The following is a 19,998-nucleotide window of genomic DNA, read 5'->3' on the forward strand; positions in this document are numbered from 1 at the left end:
AAAACTATATAGAACCTTTATTCTCAATAATGATAGAACTCACAGGGGGAGAACATTTTTATTTTTCTATACAGTGGTACCTCTGGTTATGAACTTAATTCGTTCCAGAGGTACGCTCTTAACCTGAAACCGTTCTTAACCTGAGGTACCACTTTAGCTAATGGGGCCTCCCGCTGCCACCGCGCCACCGGTGCGCAATTTCTGTTCTCATCCTGAGGTAAAGTTCTTAACCTGAGGTACTACTTCTGGGTTAGCGGAGTCTGTAACCCAAGGTGTTTGTAACCTGAGGTACCACTGTATCTTTATAATTTGTAAGGAGGACACTCTATTGTCCCTTTGGAGCTGCACTGGACCTGTGCACTTTTGTCCTTCCGTGCCGTGACACTTTCTGCTTTATATTTTTGACTCTTTGTTTTCTTTCTTGCTATATTTGCACTTTTCTTTTGTAACTGATCAATATACCTATTTAAACCACACTATTATTGGGCAACTGATAAATGGAATAAATGAGTACAAGTAGCATGCTCAGGGGAGTTCCTTACTTGAGTTTGTGCCGCTGTGATGCACGCAGGTATTTGATGGAGAAGATCTTTGTTGAGTCCTCTCTGTGTCGGTGCTTAAAGTGCCCTCGCTGCTGACCCCGCTGCTTTTCTCAGAGGCCGGTGGGCTATCTAAAGACCCGCTGCTTGAGGCGGAGACCTGAAGGAGATTCTGCTCCTCCTGCTGCAGAGCGTTGGTGTCCTGATGCCAGTTGGTGGGTGCTTTTTCGGGGCATGAAAACGGCTAGAAAGCAATGAGGGACAGAGGTATCAGAGACACACCGACTTTGTGTTCAAGTAATTGACCATCAGCAGGTGCCCCTGACTGAGTTTTCATTTTTTAAAAAGTCCTCCTAAACAGAAAGTTATGAGGCAAAATGTGCAAGTACCTTTCAAACAATTTATGTGAATTGAGAGTGGTCGTGATGTAGCCACCTTGTGTTTTTAGTCCTGTTATGTTTAGCCGGCACCAGTATGTGAGAGAGATCAATATTATGTTATCTCCACAAGCAGGACCAGCAGCACATTAAAGACATTCAATGAAACAAGAAGCTTGAATTATTCCGGAATAAAGTCTCTGCGTAAAAGGGTTGGGGGTGGTTGTCTCTCTGATTTTACGTTATGCCATGATCCCTAATGGCCTTTTTGTGTTATGCCCCGCCACACCTTGGCAGCCATTTTGCGGCTGGCACCTCCAACACACACACAACATTTGAAATGTGCCCACTGGTTCAAAAAGGTTGGCGACCCCCCAGTGCAGAGTGGAGGAGTTGTAATTATCTATATTCACCTTTGCCTGAGTATTATCACTGAATACTCTAACCCAAACTGCAGGCCACAGTTAATATTTAGCTGAGGGCTGATGACCAGACAGTCATTGCAGAAGCTAGAGTGCATTTCACAGGGCCAGGCATCAGAAGCTGGCATTCTTGGTCAGTTGCTGAGAGATCCACACCCCAGAGGGGGGATGATGGGATATATTTTGATTTGAAGGGCCAAGAGGTTGGGAGAAAGCTGACTTGGACCATACTGAGCTATATGGACCAAGTGCTTTTATTCAGAGTGGACCCATTGACATTAATAGAAGTAGATCCATAGGTGCAAGGACGTTGGGATACCCAATGGAGTTTACCCTCCATCTCCCTATGTGCCTCCCTCAATCTGTTATGGGGATTCCCCCCAACTCACCAGAGCAGATTTGGGGACTGCAAAGGGAAGGAGTAGGCAAGTTTTGTTGGGCAAGCAAAAATCCCCTTGCTTGCAAATCTATTTCACTGCATATGGTCCAACAGACCAAAGTTAGTCATCTCCATTAGTTCAATGGGCGTACTCTGAAAAGAACCAATGTTTGACACAACCCTAACGGTCTGACTTTGTATAAGGTAGCTTCCTATAACCTCCACTCTCTTCTTATTTTTATTTTAGTTTGTTGTGGAGGAGGAAGGGAAAGGAGATTGTTAGCCGCTTTGAGACTCCTTAAGGGGAGTGAAAGGCGGGATATCGAGTCCAAACTCTTCTTCTCTTCTTATTATTATTAAGAATTTGCCTCAGGAAGGTTTTGATAGTGCTCCAAGGCATTACGGGATATTAAAATGGTTCTATATGAGAAGCACCATGTAAGGCCTTGTGCGTAATTAAAATGGAGGATGCCTCATGGACTCTGTGACCTGGTGCAGTGGAGATTTGCAGAGGCGCACTGGGGCTGCCCACAGATGCTGTCTGTGGCACACAGGGAGGAGCGTCAATGCTTGGTATAGTTGGAGATGAAAATACAAGATTATAGAGAGGCTGTCACTCACCTGTTTTTCCTTGGCAAAAGGCAGTACATAAAGGTGGCCTGCCAAAGAGAAAAATCACAAATTAGAAATTAACCTCCCTTCATGCAAAACTAGTTCCTGCAAAAGCCCACAGGGGGATGGATGAATTGTCAATTTCAGTTTCTCTCAGCTTCTCATTTCTTCCCATCTTTTAGCTATAAACCAGGATAAGGACAGGGAACTAGATCCATCTTTCCTCAACCCCTGTGGGCAACTTTGACAGTTGGGCTGGGGCTGCCCACCTGACAATCACCTGACGTCACAATGTGGACACACAATACTTAGCAAGCACCGCTATGGTCACTGGTGGGGAGCTGAGAAGCGGAGATCTATGCATTGGAAGATGCCCCAAAGGTGCAGCTCTTGAGACACAATTATCAGAATACTTCAACTACCTATGCCAATTAGCATTGCATGTGCCTAGAAAGAGTTATAGGAATGGCCAGTTCATATCATTTAGAAAAACTAACCTATTGGACCCATTCTTGGTAACCAAATTGTACATAGTAATTCTCCCATAACTGCTGAAGGAGGCCAATTGGGTCTAAAAGCCTTTGACTAAATTTGTTGCTATTCATTGGTCATGTAAGTATTTTGATCAGTCTCAGCTCGCAAGACGAAAATAATTCGTTCCGCGAGTCTTTTTGTCTTGCGATGTTTTTCGTCTTGCGAAGCACGCTCCGTCGCAACTGCACCTCTTCAAGCGGCTTTAAGAAAAAAGCGCAAGACGTTTTCGTCTTGCGAAGCAAGCCCATAGGGAAATTCGTCTAGCGAAGCAACGCAAAACCGAAAAACCCTTTCGTCTAGCGAGTTTTTCGTCTTGTGAGGCATTCGTCTTGTGGGGCACCACTGTATTATGTTGCACAGTTACTAAGAGAACATCTGTTCTTATCCATTGGGCTGCCTGGTTTTCTGTGCTCCAAATTCCAAGAATCTGGAGCTGTCCAGCAACATCCGTTGTCATTTATTGGAAGCTGGTGTGTTCACTGCCGCTGGGAGCATAGCCAAGATGCCGATCTCATTCTTTTCTCTCATTTCCGGCTAAGAGCACTTGCAAGATATAATACAGTCCCCTCCAGAAAGTTGGGAAAGAGAGAAAGCTGGGGCAGCAGGCAGCCAGAGTATTCTGAAGCTATGTAAGTAAACTCTGGTAAGACCACTGAGACATAGGATTGTACAGTTGGAAGGTACCCCAACGATCGTCTAGTCCAGCCACTTGCAATGCAGTAATAGGACAGAAGAGTCTAGGGTTGCCATGCCTAGTGAGCAAGCAACAGGGAGGAATGGAAACACAGGCAGGAGAGAATACTGTACTAGGGGTATAAAGAGTTGAACTGCATAATGGAAGACAGGAGAGAACCCGCTGTATACAAAATAAAACAAAATGGGGGCTTATAATGAAAGAGGACAATGGAGGACTTTGAATATGTTTCCCACCAGGGGCAGCTCTGAGTGCAAGAGACCACCAGGGGTTCTGAGGATCTCTTAGTGAGGGATGCAGCAGCCATGATGTGGTTTAGTTATTTCCTCAGCAGTTCTTCACACGTCTCACCTTTTTTCCTCAGGACAAAGCAGGCACAAGTCCCTCCAATCAGTGCAAAGATGGCACACGCCACTCCGGCCACCAAACCTGGGAAGACAAATGACAACAATGCTAGGAACCCCAATGCAAAACCCAGAAAAGCACAACTTCCAACGCTTCCTATTTCCGTCTGGGAAACACTAGGGTTTTAAGATGTCACATTTCTGGAAACTTTGAAGTTTACTGGGTGAGGGGGGAGTCAGTTTCAAAAATGTAAATGATGGGAGAAATCGAACTTTATGCCACCTTATCAAACCTAGACTGGACTTCAGGAAGAAGGGTCTAAATCTGAGTCCTCAAAATTAGCCAGGGTGAAATGTCTTTTTTGTTGTTGTTGATCTGTTGTTGATGACATGTAGTAATAATAATAATAATAGTGGGGTAGTAGTAGCAACCCTTAACGTTTTTTTACTGCACTTCTAAGTGCTCAAAGCACCCACCATGTGTTATCTAGCTGTGATCTTTTATTTGTTAATTTCCTAACCAGCCTTCCTAGGGCAGGTTTACAGCAATACAATTATAAAAGCAGTTATGCAATCAAATGGTTACAAAACCAAGTACAACAGTCCCAACCAAAGCAGAGCAGGGGTTCTGGATTTCACCAAAAGTGATGGGTCCCCAAAACAAAACACCTTAACAGTGAAATAGCAGAGCGAAGAGGTGCGTCTGTAACACATGGCAGAAGCTGGATGCACCTCTGTAGGGAAGGAGTTTGCCTTTAGGGGCTGCCACAGAGAAGGCCCCCATCCTGGGCTACCTTTCCCCACATTCCTGACCATGGCAGCACTACTAAGAGAGCCCCCTCTGCAGATCTTAACACCCAAGAGGACCCTTAGGGATGGAGGCAGAAGTCCGACACGGCAAAGTTAAGTTCTTTTCTTCATGGGCCATTTGAAAATTGATGAGGGCCTTGATGGACCATATAATGTTACTTTTCTGCCCCAGGTAGCAATTGTAATGTGTTGTGCTGTAGTCTTTCCTTGCTTCTTGCCCTTACAGTGGTGCCTCACAAGACGAAAAGAATCCGTTCTGTGATTCTCTTCGTCTAGCGGTTTTTTCGTTTTGCGAAGCAAGCCCATTGAAGGATTAGTGGATTAGCGCTATTAGCGGCTTTTAGAGGCTTATCTGCTGATCGGATCAGCTGATAAGCGGCTTAGCGGCTTAGAAAAAGGGGGGGGAGAGAAAAAACCAGCAGGAACTCGCAAGACATTGTCGTCTTGCGAAGCAAGCCCATAGGAAATTCGTTTTGCGAAGCACCTCCAAAACGGAAAACTCTTTCGTCTAGCGAGTTTCCCGTCTTGCGAGGCATTCGTCTTGCGGGGCACCACTGTATTTTCATTTATTTGCTTCCTCCTGCTAATTCTTCCCAAGGAAGGATCCAAAGGTTAGCCCAACCCTCAGCAATGCAGGAGTCACAGCTTTAGAATCCCTTACAGATGACCCTCCAAACTCTGCTTAAAAACCTCCAACGAAGGAGAACCCACCACCTTCCTAGGTAGTCTGTTATTACACAGAAACATAGTATTGTAGAGTCATAAAGGGCCCTAAGGATCATCTAGTCCAACCCCCCTGCAACGCAGGAATATGCAGCTGACCCATGCGGGGATCGAACCTGCAACCTTGGCGCTATCAGCACCATGCTCTAGCCAGCTGAGCTATCCAGGCCCCCTCAATGGTTGAGATGCATTCCTTTGACGCAAGCTGCTTTGAGCATGATTTTCTTTGTGGGGGGAAAAACTATGAACAAACTACAAACGAATGAGTCCATCCCGACCCCTGCCTGGAAATGGCAAGTATTGAACCTGAGACCTGGCACTGCGGCGCTGTGTCCCCCTCTCTAAAAGAGGAACGTGAGCCCAGCTCACTCTGTACACTGCCTAGGTAAAGGTAAAGGTACCCCTGACCATTAGGTCCAGTCGTGGCCGACTCTGGGGTTGTGGCGCTCATCTCACTCTATAGGCCGCGGGAGCCGGCATTTGTCCACAGATAGCTTCTGGGTCATGTGGCCAGCATGACAAGGCCGCTTCTGGCGAACCAGAGCAGCACACGGAAACACCGTTTACCTTCCCGCCGGAGCGATACCTATTTATCTACTTGCACTTTGTGCTTTTGAACTGCTAGGTTGGCAGGAGCAGGGACCGAGCAACAGGAGCTCACCCCGTAGCGGGGATTCGAACCGCCAACCTTCTGATCGGCAAGTGCTAGGCTCTGTGGTTTAACCCACAGCGCCACCCGCTGCCTAGAAGTTAAGTTAATTCCCCAGCCCCCCGCAATGCTCACCAGCAATTTGAGACATGTCTGCTGGAGGCTGTTGCACAACCGTCTTCCCTGTCGGACTCCTGGTGACCAAACGACTCTTTGCAGTGAGTGTGGTGCGCAGAGGAGTTGCCACGGTGCCAACAGGCGCACCGAGATCGCTGCAAACTGCATCATGGGTGCTGTTTCCGGGAGTGATTTCTGATTCACAACTGTGAGGAACCAAAAAAAAAAACACCAAAAAAAAAAAAAAGGATTAGAAAGTGAAAAATCCGGCAAGAACCAGGAAAGTGTATGCTTATAACAATTAAACCAATCATAGAATTGCAGAATTGCAGAGAAGAATGGCAAACTAAGCTGCTGGATTATGCCGAAATGGCAAAACTGACCGGAAAGCTCAGGAACCAAGAGGACCAAAACTTTAATAAAGAATGGGGAAAATTTATAATTTACTTGAGAGACCACTGTAAGCAGATGAAAACATTAGCAGGATTCCAATAACATTTGTAATGTAGAAAATACTATGGACAAAATGGAGAGACATAAAATTTGGGTGATGAAATAATATGCAGTTGATAATATTTTTTGATAATAGGGCGCATGGATGGGAAGGTGGGAAGTCTAGAGATTCTGAGAAATCTTTAATCATGGATTTGTATTTTGTATTGTTATAATTCTACACTTGTAAAATCAAATAAAAATTATTTTGTGGGGGAAAAGAATTGTAGAATTGGAAGGCACCCAAAGGATCATCTTACCCAATCCTCTGGAACCACAGCTAATATTTTTAAAATAATACTAAACTTTAAGGCACCAACTAGTGGGAACTAAGGTCACTGGAATAGCAGCTGCTTTGCATGCAGAACGGCCCAGGACCCAGTCTTCCCAAACCTGGAATTATTATGATTAAAATCTGTGTATTGCCCTTCATCCAGGGATCACTGGGCAGTTCACAACATAAAAACACAAAACGAGAACTCAAAATACATTTTAAAAAGCTAAAAACAAACACATTAAAAAGACCATGTAATGTTTAATCAGCCAAAGGCCTGGTTATAGAGGAATGTGTTTGTGTGCGTGTATTCTTAAAGATCACTTGGGTTTTGCATTGCCAGTAATTAAAGTCTAAGACGGGTCTGTGTACTCCATCACCACGAAAACCCGCTTCAACTTTAAAGGAAAAGCAGGACTGCTAGCATCCTTTGCAAGGCTGCCACCTGTGTATCTGCATATTTGGTGGAGAGATGGGGCAACTTACATTCTGTGAGGCCTGCAGGAGGCGCTGTGGGACTCCACATCTGAAAATGTGCCTGGACCACAGGGCACACATTCCACATCCTTATTTTCTGTGCCTACAAACAAACAAACAAGCATTTTCAAAGAGTTCTGGTTAGTCACGTCCATGGAAACATGAGAGCGGAAAATGGCTCAGAATCCCAGACCCAGATGTTTTGAAGTTGACCTCCCAGAGGAACCACAGTTCCCAGGTTCCCAGCTCACTTTTTAAACAGAGATAGAGAGTGTGTGTTTCTTTCATATATATAGAATTTTTATTAAATTTTCTGTTTTACAATTTAAAGTACTCATTTTTACATCCTTAAGATATCAATGACTTCCCTTCTCTTTATACGGTTCATTTTGCATATCATAAATCCCTGCATATTTTACAAAAAACTATACCATTCAGTATTCCATTATTACGTCCATCAAAACTTATTTACACTGTTGAATTTATCTTAATGCTGCCAGCATCTTCAGGTGTACACAATTGTTTCCCACATATTCAACAGAGAGAATTTCTAGCATTTGTAGAAGGTGATACATGAGATAAAGGCCACATTCACACCATACATTTGAAGCAGTTTGACCCTTACAGTCCATAGCTGTCAACTTTTCCCTTTTCTTCTGAGGAATCCTATTCAGAATAAGGGAATTTCCCTTTAAAAAAGGGAAACGTTGACAGCTATGCTACTGTCATGGCTTCCTTCCAAAGAATTCTGGGACCTGTAGTTTGTTAAGGGTTCTGAGAATTATTAGGAGACACACACATACCCCATTCCCCTCCCAGAGTGGTTTAACAATCAATCCCTCTTCATAGGGAATCTGGGGAGTTGCAGCTCTGTGTGAGAAATCTCCTAATAACTCTCAGCACACTTAACAAACTACAGGCACCCAGAATTTTGGGTAGGGGGCGGAGGGAGGAAGCCACGACTGTTTAAAGATGATGGCCCGTGTTTGGATATTTGAGGGGTGCAACTTAGATGATGGAGCAAATGAGTCTTCCGTTGCTCCAGAGGGCAGCACCCATGGCAGTTCAATTATAAGAAAGGACACTTTGACAAAACAGCAGGAAGAGCTTCCAAGCAACATGGACTGTCTTACAGGAGAACAGACCCCCCCCCCCTTCAGAAGGTGATGGGCTCTCCTTAAATGTTTTAGAGCCTGGAATAAGTGCAGGAAAGTGGGGAGCAGGCTAATTTCTCACCTAAAATAAAGCAATGAGAGGAATAGCACCTGTACATTTCAGGTGGTCCCACGTGTCAGCTGTACTCAGAGCAGACCAACTTAATTGATTTCAGTGGGACACGGGTGGCGCTGTGGGTTAAACCACAGAGCCTAGAACTTGCCGATCAGAAGGTCGGCGGTTCGAATCCCTGCGACGGGGTGAGCTCCCGTTGCTTGGTCCCTGCTCCTGCCAACCTAGCAGTTCGAAAGCACGTCAAAGTGCAAGTAGATAAATAGGTACCACTCCGGCGGGAAGGTAAACGGTGTTTCCGTGCGCTGCTCTGGTTTGCCAGAAGCGGCTTAGTCATCCTGGCCACATGACCCAGAAGCTGTACACCGGCTCACTTGGCCAATAAAATGAGATGAGCGCCACAACCCCAGAGTTGGCCACGACTGGACCTAATGTTCAGGGGTCCCTTTACCTTTTACTTTGAGTAGGACTTAGTTGGATACAACTTATTTAAAAGCGCTGCGATACCACTTCTTCGCTGAAGGGTTTTAAACAGAGGTTGGACAGACATCTGTCGGGGATTCTCGAACCGTGATGCAGCGGGTTGGACTAGATGACCCCTTGGGATCCCTTCCAACTCGACAGTTCTATGATTCTACAACAGCACTCTGCCCACCTGCAGCTGCCAGCAACTGGCACCCAGAGGCCTAATTCAGGAGAGATCCTGCACGACTACAGTTGCGGCGGTGCCTAAGAACTCTTTTTGGACACTTTGGGTGTTGCAAAGTAACCTATAAGCTTCCCAAAGATTTTTTGTGTGTGAAGTTTAGCATTTCTTTGCCTGATCCGCCCACAAGTTTTACTGGCTCTTTGCCATGCTCCAAATCTCTCCCTGCATTATCGGCCACTGCCCTTTCCCGTCCCTGTGTAAACTTCCCCTTCCTGCCAGTGAACTTTGCACAACAACAAAACCTCCTACAACATGCAGGTCAGAGATTGCGCTCCTTCGTGTTCCCAGCCTGCTCTGGCTCGGCTTCCTTGGCTTCCTGGCGCCTCATTCCTACCTGACTTGCTACCTGCCGCTCTCTGTATCTGCCTTGATTGCCTTTCAGGAATTGAGCTATGGAAGAGCCATAGCTCAGGGGCAGAGAATCTGCTTTGCATGCAGAAGGTCCCAGGTTCAGTTTCACAGAAAGAAAAAGAAGGTCAGGAGGTTTTAGGTCATGTGGGTACAGCAACAGCGTTTACCCCCTGATATATTTCATGCAGGGATGGGGAAGCCTATGCCCTTTGAGAAGTTGCTGGCCTATTATCCCCATCATTTATTTATGTATAAACATAATTCAAATATCATGGTATCAAATATTATACACACACACACACAAAAAAAAATAATATACACATATACATATATATACACACACACACAAAATCACAGCAGTTTACAACAATATTAAAAAAACCATAAACCATACAACCAACCCCCCAAAAAACCATAAAATCATAAAAATTTAAAAGCAAAAAGAATTTTTTTAAACAAACATCAGTAGACTGTTGCGCTGGGGAATGTACTCTTAATTGCCTGGATAGGCGTGGCAAAATAAAAGTTTGCAGGCATTTGGCCCAGAAGGCACTTGCTGAATCTCTAGTGGCAGGGTATTCCACAGGACTGGGAAAACGACACTTAAAGGCATTTTCTCAATGCCATCAAATGAGTCTCACCAACTCTGGGAACAACCAGAGGCGCTGGCCATTGGCCATGCTGGTTGGGGCTGGCGGCAGATGTAGTCCCCAGAGACCATCCATTTCCTATCTCGAGTCACACCAAAGCCAGAAGTTCACACACATGCCTCTCCATTCTCCATCCAGGTAAAAGTGTTGGACTGCAACCTGGCAGACCAGGGTTCAAATCCATGCCCAGCCATGAAGCTTGCTGGGTGGACGTGGCCCCAGTGTCTTAGACTAACCTATCTCACAGAGCTGTTGTGATGATAAATTGGAGGACCACATGTACCAATAATACTGATAGGGACAGATTCCAGCCAGGCAAAAGCCCTTGAGGAGGGTGCAGAGCAGGGCTGGTGAGGGACGTGGCCCAAGGAGGGTTTTGAAGGCCATTTTGAGAGGTCTAGGGGGCTGCACTCTGCCTGTTGGCCTGAGGTCCCCCACCTGCTGCTTTGAGACACCAGAAGACCCTTGTTTTTGTGTCTCTACCATCACCATTTGTCCCCTAGGGGAGAGAAAGAAAAGATTTACCTTGTGTTGCAACTCCAAAGCCTTTTTGGCATTGCTGGTATAACTTGCACCATATGCAGGTGCCTGAATAGGCCATGTGGCAGAAGTGATGAGGAGGACACTGGCACGATCTGTCTTGCATCCGAGTGCACTCCTTTGTTTGAACGAATCCTAATTTCAGGGGGGGAATATAAGACATAATAATAATAATAATAATAATAGTAGTAGTAGTAGTAGTAGTAGTAGTAGTAGTAATAATAATAATAATAATAATAATAATAATAATAATAATAATAATAATATCTTTATTGTCATTGCCCCCTCTTGGGGACAACGAAATTAATTAGGGGGCTGTAGAATGGCAGAAGACCAAGTCCTTGCTGTAAGAAGCCAATACTCAAATGCCTGGAGACTAGGGAGGAGGTGGTGGGCGAGGGGGACCATCCTCTTGTAGGGATTACAGGATTTGACTTAATTTGGTGGGTGTCAGGAAGTGGTGTTTTATGGGCTCTATGGAGGCCCTCGTACCTTTCCCTAGCTCAGTGATGGAGTCTCTGTTTTGCATGCAGAAGGTCACACATTTGATTCCTGGTATCTCCAAATAGGGCTGAGAGAGACCCCTGTCTGATATCCTGGCAAGCCACTTTCAGTCAGTGGAGGCAATGTCAAGATAGATGGACCACTGGGCTGACTTGGTATAAGGCAGTTTGCTATACTGACTATATCCTTGCTGAAATATGAGAGGCCTCATCAGTATTGGCATTCCACCGGCTCTTGAAGAGACATCTGTTCAGACAAGCATTCCCTGAACTTTTCAATCAAATTGCTGCAACTGTTGGAATTGGTTTGTTTTAAACAGGTTTGTTTCATTTTATACTTTAGTAGTGGGCAATATTGGGTAATATGTATTTTCATTAGGTGCAGATATTTTAAAATTGCAGCTCCTAGAAGCTCTCAGCATGCAACAGCAGCCACACCCTGTGAACGGCCTCGATTGGCTAGCTAAACCAGGGGAGGGCAGCTGATGGGTCTTAAACCCTCAGTGAGTTAGGGATTTCCCCTGCATGTGAAGACAGGCTCCGACAGATTGAGCAGACGCAACCAATACTGGGTCCAATGGTCAAGAAGGTGGTTTCTGGACATGCTATAGAGGGACGTGAGGAGCAAATGGGGCTTATCAACCTGGGAAGGTAGCCCATCTAGGAGGAGGAAAACTCTGACCCTAAACCTCTGTTACCTTGAAGGATATCTTCGTAAGAAGTAAAGGCTAAGGAGTAAACACAGAGTAGATTCCCTAAGACGGCTGGATGGTACCAAAAGCATTGCTCTGCTTTCCTTTGGGCCACATTGGTGAGGCCAAGACAGGGGTCTTGTCATCTGGGCAGCCCAGGATCTCCACAGCACTGCCCAGGCTTGTCTTCTGGGGAGGTCACATCGGTGCTGCTAACACAGCAATTTGACCCCCAGAAGCACACTCCATTGTCTCTTGAGGCAGACAGATGTCAACAACAACCCACTTAGAAGTCGATTTGGCATGTAAGTGGTACAGCGGTACCTCAGGTTAAGTACTTAATTCATTCCGGAGGTCCGTTCTTAATCTGAAACTGTTCTTAACCTGAAGCACCACGTTCGCTAATGGGCCTCCCGCTGCTGCTGCGCCGCCAGAGCACGATTTCTGTTCTCATCCTGAGGCAAAGTTCTTAACCCGAGGTAATATTTCTGGGTTAGCGGAGTCTGTAACCTGAAGTGTATGTAACCTGAAGCGTATGTAACCCGAGGTACCACTGTATATGAATTTAATAACGGCAATAATCGTTCAATGAGGACCATGAGGGCTGGAATCTTACTTGATATTTAAGTGAAGGGACTGTAGCTCAGTAGTAGAGCACATGCTTTGTGTGCAAAAGCTTGCAGGTTCGACCCACAGCCTCTCCAGTTTGGGCTGGGAATACCCCCTGCCTGAAACCCTGAGCTGCTGGTGCCACTCAGTATAGAGAATTCTGAGCTAGAAGGACCATTAGTCTGACTCTTTATAAGGTAGCTTCCTATTCTCCTAATCAGAGAAATGGCTTTTATGGTATGAAAAGTTACAGGACTTCAAGCAGGAAGTTACAGGACGTGTGCCAATTGGAAATCAAGCAGTACAGTGGTACCTCGGATTACAGACACTTCAGGTTACAGACGCTTCAGGTTACAGACTCTGCTAACCCAGAAATAGTACCTCGGGTTAAGAACTTTGCTTCAGGATGAGAACAGAAATCGTGCTCCGGCGGTGCGGTGGCAGCTGGAGGCCCCATTAGCTAAAGTGGTACTTTAGGTTAAGAACACTTTCAGGTGAAGAACGGATCTCCAGAACGAATTAAGTTCTTAACCCAAGGTACCACGGTATATCTGATCTAAAACTTTTGCAGGCACAAACAGTATTGAAAGCAGGTTCGCATCTAACTGCCCCAATACCATCACGGGTGCAAATCACTGCAAATGCATGATAAAAATGGTGTCTGGAAGGGGGCCCATAAGCATAAGGGACTTGTGTTGCATTATCACCTTCCACCTTCAGGGCCCTCACATTCAGGCTAGCAAGCTCCAGCGAGCTCAACATACCTGTTTTGCATGATGGCGAACAGCTGAAACAGAGTCCAGCTGCGCTCCAGACCTCTGTATACGTCCCCTCATCACATGCTACGCACTTCGTGTCAGCGTTCTCAGTGCACTTTTCACGCACACGGGAACCTGCAATGCAAACAAGGGAAATATATTTGTCAGAGGATGAGGCTAGCAACGGAAATGGTTTTAATTCCACTGTAAGAGGAATTAAAAAGGGGGCCTCCAAATATCACTTGGCATAGTCCTTTGTCAAGATTCTCCTACAACATTCCAGAAAAGCCCTCCTGTACCTTTGATTAGTAGATTCTTTCTTGAGGCTTCAGGGGCTGCAATCAGTTCTGTTTGCTCAAAGGCATTTCTTAATTCTTATAGGACTAGTCAGTTCCTATTACATGGGGGGGGGGTAACTAATTTCCAATTCACAACCCAAACAACAATTCATTTTTGAATTTTGAAATTTTATGCTTGCAGTTTTGTAATGTCACAGTTGCACTTTTTAGAACAACAGTTCTGGAAACTAATAAATTGACCTCAATGCCCCACTCCCCAGCAGAAAACAGGCATGGTTTTATTGAGATTCAATTGAGTACCAGTTCAGCAATGCCATGGGATGAACATCAAACCAGGAGGAAGCTTCTAACAAAAGGTACACCATCACCTCTAAAAGCCCTATAGGTGCTTTGCCAGGCTGCACTGGGCTAGCAATGCAATTGCATTCAAAGTCTGAAAAATCACCATGGACCAAGTCTTTAAATGATAGAGGGCAACACAGAAGGTATGGAGATGCAGTGATGTGCTCTGCAACAGGGCATCATCTTTGCATGCAGAAGGTCCCAAATTCAATCTGTGGCACTTCCAGTTATAAGGACCTCTGCCTGGTCATTCTGTTTGGTTATGTCAAAGGTCTGGTCCTAACAGATTAGAGGGAAATGGCTAGATATTTATTAGCCGTTGCTCATGTAACAATCTGCTATAACTGAAAATAGATGAAGACTCTTGACTGTAGTGGGCAGTGTAGCCAGCTAGGTTCTACTCAGAGTACAGCCACAGAAATTAATGCAGCTAAGTTAGCCATGCCCAGTAATTTCAATGCACCTACTCTGAGGAGGATTAACATTGAATGCAACCCTGAGTAAATAAAATTCCAAAAATACAACAGACAAGAATGCATTCTAAACAATATATCCCAGATATAGTAAAGGTAAAGGGACCCCTGACCATTAGGTCCAGTCGTGACCGACTCTGGGGTTGCGGCGCCCATCTCGCTTTATTGGCTGAGGGAGCTGGCGTATAGCTTCCGGGTCATGTGGCCAGCATGTCTAAGCCGCTTCTGGCGAACCAGAGCAGCGCACGGAAAAGCTGTTCACCTTCCCGCCGGAGCGGTACCTATTTATCTACTTGCACTTTGATGTGCTTTTGAACTGCTAGGTTGGCAGGAGCAGGGACCGAGCAACGGGAGCTCACCCCGTCTCAGGGATTCAAACTGCTGACCTTCTGATCAACAAGTTCTAGGCTCTGTGGTTTAACCCACAGCGCCACCCGCGTCCCTTTATATCCCAGATATAGATGTGCAATATAACTGGAAATATACTCTTGGTAGTCTTATACTTTTCTCCTCGTTACTACTATTGGCTTATTTTGCTGCTATTATATTTTGATGGTGGTTGTACCTTTATGGATTAAAACGGTAAATAATTTGAAAAGGGACCTCTGCCTAGAACCCCAAGGAGCTGTTGACAGTCAGCATGGAGACCCTAAAAGGACTGGATCTGTTCTGAGCATTTGCTAGATCACGCTTTTTCCACCACTGCTGCCCCTTCTATTTCTGTTTCATTTTAATGGGGGTAAGGATAAGAGGGCTAGAGCCACTTTTAATGTTTATGCAGCATTGTTTTAACACAGCGAAAGCCACTTTGCAAGCTTTTCTTAAAATAAAATAAAAAATACTAAGAAGGCTGAATAAATTCAGTTTTAAATGAATGTATTCCCCCCCCCCCAGGGTACAGTCAAGTCAGTTGATTCAGGATTCACTTGAAAACATTACATCAGTGGATTGGAATTAGAAGCCGTGCTTCCCAGAATCCAAAAAGACTGCAACAGACTGTGAAAAATATCGCTGTTTTTGAGCTCTGTATTAGGGCTGGCTCCACCACTAGGGAGAGTGAGACACTGGCTTTGGGCAGCTGATACTAAGGGCTGCGGCACCCTTACTTCTAAGACAACCTGCCCTGTAGCCCCTAAAATAATCTGTTGCATTCTAGAGAAGGGCACTCTCACCAGCACTGAAACAAATATTAGCTGCTATTTGGCTGAATTCTCTATATGGAATCGATGAGGAGGGTGGGGATTTCACGGGCTGAAAGGTTTTCTTGGACTACCTCTGCTATGTAGCACACTGACTTAAACTACACTTTCCTGATGGGAATTGTAGTCCAGAACTTACGGAGATCCTCTGGGATGAATGAGGCTGGCACAGACAGTACTGCCTGTAACATGGATCAATACTGCAGCTCAGAATAGGGCAAGCTTCTTACGTTCTGTAGATCAGTATGCATTTAATAGGCTCCTTTAGCGATCAGTGGAGCATATTTTTTCAATATGCGATGGCTCGCAGACTTTGCCATACATGCATTTATAAAAATCACACTTCCTTTTGTTTTTTTGTTTTTCTGGGTTAAGGGAACGTTCATATGGCAAAAGCTCACTGTAAACAGGAGGCTTTGCCCTTTAACTTCTCTTTTGAGTTCTCCTTTGAGAGCTTTCTGGAAGACACACGTCTGGTCACTGACTCCCCTGCAACACAGGAAACCCAGCTAATTTGCTTGACATTCACCACTTTGCAAAGCTCGCTCTCTTCCCCTGCGCGCTGGTTTCCTGCTTGTTCAGCCAAATTTTGGCAACTGGGGGAGGGGAGGGCAAAGACTTGCTTCTGTCGTAGAGTGCACATGGCCCAGAGTTTTGAAAAACTGGGTGGCAGGGGAGAGAACAGCTGGGTGGAAGTTAGGGACCCCTGGTGGAAGTTAGGGACTGGGCAGAGGAGGAGGAATGGTGGAGACCGCCTCCCCAGCCGGACCCTTCCAGAGAAGAAGAAGACAGTTCAGAATTACAACAGGGGTTTGCGGGAGGTCACAGCTCGGAGGAAGATGAGGGGGAAAGTTGGGAAATAATGGGAGAGGAGGAGGAGAAGGAGACAGAGCAGGAGCAGCTGGCTGACATGTTATCACTAGAAAGCATTCCAGACCCACCATCTCCCAGGACCCGGCGAGCCTTAAAAGTAGGAGAGCAAAGAACTCAGAGACTGATGGCCCTAAGTGGCCACCGTAAAGGGGGTGGGTGGGTGCTGTTGATGAATAAGGAAGTGGGAGAAAAGGCACAAAAGAACAGTGTCAAGGGAAATTGATGGGACTATGCAGAACTGGCGAAACTGACATACAAACTGCGAGACAAGGACAACTGTGGCTTTAAAGAAGAATGGGAACTTTTTGCAAATTACTTTAAAAAACAACAAAATGAATGGGACTCTTTGGCAGGTTTTGAATAAACATACGCAAATTTATTATTGTTAACATAATAGATAGATTATTTAAGGTTTTTTTTACAATTTTATACTATGCAGAGAATAATACGTGTTGAAAAACCAGAGAGAGGAACTGAGGGAAGTCTGGGGGATAGGGGGTGGGAAGGAGGGTTTTTTTCAGGGAGGGGGGAGGGGGGAAATGGCGGGGGAATGAAGATGATATGTTTTTGATTTGTTATGTTGAAATTCTTAATAAAAACTATTTTTTTTAATAAAAAAAAAAGGAAGTGGAAGTAAAGGGGGGTGGAGATTTACTCGGGACAACACCACTATTTGAAGAGGCTGCATTCTCAAGCCTCTCTTTGTAAATATTGAATAGAAAGAAGGTGGTAAGGACTTTTCCTTGTCTTATAAGTTCCTGGCAACCTTCCATGGGACTTGGTTCTCCTGCTGCCTGACACCTGGAGTTTCTTCATATTGTACAGGGAGAGGGCCAGTGGTGGCTGGTGCCCACTGGGACAGACTGCAGGGAGATCAACAACTGCTCGAGCCAGAAGAAATGACGGGCAGAGACAACTAACGGCACCTTTGCCTGCCTCCCGCTCCTCTTCCTCCTTCCTGCAAGGGCAACACTGAGACTATGGAGGAGGAAGCTGACAGACAGGGCCACTTCCTGGACTGGCTGTAAGAAAGAAGAGCAGTTGGGCTCAGAGGAGATTGAGGCTGAGCTTGATGGGGCTCCATTTGCCCTGGTGGACAAACTCCACCAACACACCCATTTCCTATTCAGATGCCCATGAGCTGGATGAATGAGCTGGATGAATGCATCAGCTTAATGTTTAGGACTGACTGCAAACACATTACCTGGAGGGCACAAGCTGCAACATTTACGGATGGCTTCGTCATATCGCTCCGTGCTTGGATTGTGGCACTGATTCTGGGGGGTGTACGGTAGTGAGGACACCTGCAGAGATCAAGAGAAAAAATAGGTCTTGAGTGGAGAGAAAGCTTGAGTTTGGCCATCACTACCCTGAGATCTGTGGGACACGGGTGGCGCTGTGGGTTAAACTTGCTGATCAGAAGGTCGGCGGTTTGAATCCCCGCGACAGGGTGAGCTCCCGTTGCCCGGTCCCTGCTCCTGCCCACCTAGCAGTTTGAAAGCACGTCAGAGTGCAAGTAGATAAATAGGTACTGCTCCGGCAGGAAGGCAAACGATGTTTCCGTGCACTGCTCTGGTTCACCAGAAGCGGCTTAGTCATGCTGGCCACATGACCCGGAAGCTGTACGCCGGCTGCTCCCTTGGCCAATAAAGCGAGATACGCGCCACAACCCCAGAGTTGGTCAGGACTGGACCTAATGGTCAGGGGTCACTTTACCTTTACCCTGAGCTCCTCAGGAAAGGGTGAGACACTGATTAGGGGAAAAGGAGCAAGAGATAGCAAATCCAGTCCTAGTTCACTCTTGAGCTGAACCAATGTGTGATCCAAGCAGACCAAGGTATAACTAGTATTTCAGCCACAGCGGTGTCATGGTGAATCTCGAAGCGCAGGAGTTCATCATGACAGCGTCCAGAGCCCAGGCAACTGGTTCCCACAACCTCGAAGCCAGTGTTTCTCAAACCTGGGGGTCTAGCTGTTTGGGGACTACAACTCCCATCACCCCCAGTTAGCAGGACCAGTGGTCAGCGATGATGGGAATTGTAGTCCGAACACAACCCAAGTTTGGGAAACCCTGCTCTAAGCTGAAATCCAGGGGCTTTGATTTGGAGAAAAGTTGGTGTTCTCTCCAGATGGCATTATACACAGGATTTCAGGGCCAACCATGTGGATGTGCTGGCAGATTAACGAGGGAGCTGATCTGTGCCGCCACTGACCAGGCGACCACAGCAGCATGGGAATGAAGTGGCCTTGGGCTCTGGCGCAAACTCATCACTGGCGCCAAAGCTTCCTAATGTTGGAGTCAACATAGAAGGGGTCAATACTACGCCTTGAAATCAATAGCTGAAAGGCATCGAAGTGTGCAGCTGTGTGGGGGAAAAGCGACTCCACAGGCTGCTGTTTCTTATGGGCACAACAAGGCCACAAATAGGTACTCTGGAGTATCTTGTGCGTATGAGTTTCCTGCTGTTAGAAACGATGGTTCAGAAATAGTTGACGGTGCAATGTGCAGAGCAGAGGGTATGAGAAGAAGAGATTCATTACATGCAGGGTGAATAAAAATCAATGGTTTTTTTAAAAAAATAAAATCAGATTTTTAAAATCTAAATTGGATTTTTAAAATAAAATGCTTTTGGAGGAAAAAAAAATCTTTTTTCCTATTTAAGTTACATTATAGTCCAAAGGGTATTCATCAGGAAATAAGGATTTGCTTTAAGTGTTTCATGTGTGCTAAAACTCAGTCGAAAAAAAATGTTTAACCACATCAGTTAACAAACATGGATACATACGCTATTGAGTTATTGTTTGAGTCAAATAAATTGTTATTAAGGAAATGATTATTTTTCTCCTTCCAATAAAGTACAGCAGAAAAGTTGTCCAAATACAAACAGCGTATTAAACCTCACAATAATTTCATAATTTTCTGTCTCTGTTTTTCTAATAGTATAACCAAATCAGTAATTTTGCATATAACTGTAAAAACTACTCTGAAAATTATTCCAAAAATGAAACCTTCATCTGGTTGTAAATATTAAGTTTATACCAGCAAAAATGAGTCTTTCTGTAAAAAAGAAAAAAAAATTAAATCAAGTCTTACTGACTAGTGATTTAAATTGAATGGATTTAAATCAAATCCACCCTAATTACCTGCCCAAGTGGCTTCTAATGTGGTTGTCCCACCCACACCCACCCTGCCACCGCCAAAAACCTAGAAACCCAGCAGCTCAGTGGTACAACTTCATGTTCCAAGTTCAATCTCTGGTATCTCCATGTAGGACTCCCTGTCTGAGACCTTAGAGAGCCAATCAGGAGGCATTTCACAGAAAGGCGATG

General features: G+C 45.3%; 1 protein-coding gene across 1 annotated transcript in view; it reads right to left on the bottom strand.

Moving 5' to 3' along the window:
- Nucleotides 1–19,998, bottom strand: part of TNFRSF1B (TNF receptor superfamily member 1B) — a 41,148-nt gene that overhangs the window by 4,431 nt on the left and 16,719 nt on the right. Inside the window, exons 2-9 of the mRNA XM_081201593.1 lie at nucleotides 17,873–17,972; nucleotides 13,489–13,617; nucleotides 10,906–11,055; nucleotides 7,453–7,546; nucleotides 6,219–6,406; nucleotides 3,909–3,986; nucleotides 2,339–2,376; nucleotides 543–783 (exon numbers count right to left, since the gene is read on the bottom strand). Of these exons, the coding sequence (XP_081057719.1) occupies nucleotides 543–783; nucleotides 2,339–2,376; nucleotides 3,909–3,986; nucleotides 6,219–6,406; nucleotides 7,453–7,546; nucleotides 10,906–11,055; nucleotides 13,489–13,617; nucleotides 17,873–17,972 (1,018 nt within the window). The remainder of the gene's footprint in view (nucleotides 1–542; nucleotides 784–2,338; nucleotides 2,377–3,908; nucleotides 3,987–6,218; nucleotides 6,407–7,452; nucleotides 7,547–10,905; nucleotides 11,056–13,488; nucleotides 13,618–17,872; nucleotides 17,973–19,998) is intronic.

Source organism: Podarcis bocagei (assembly GCF_964188305.1).
Source record: "Podarcis bocagei genome assembly, chromosome: 7".
Classification (NCBI taxonomy): Eukaryota; Metazoa; Chordata; class Lepidosauria; order Squamata; family Lacertidae; genus Podarcis; species Podarcis bocagei.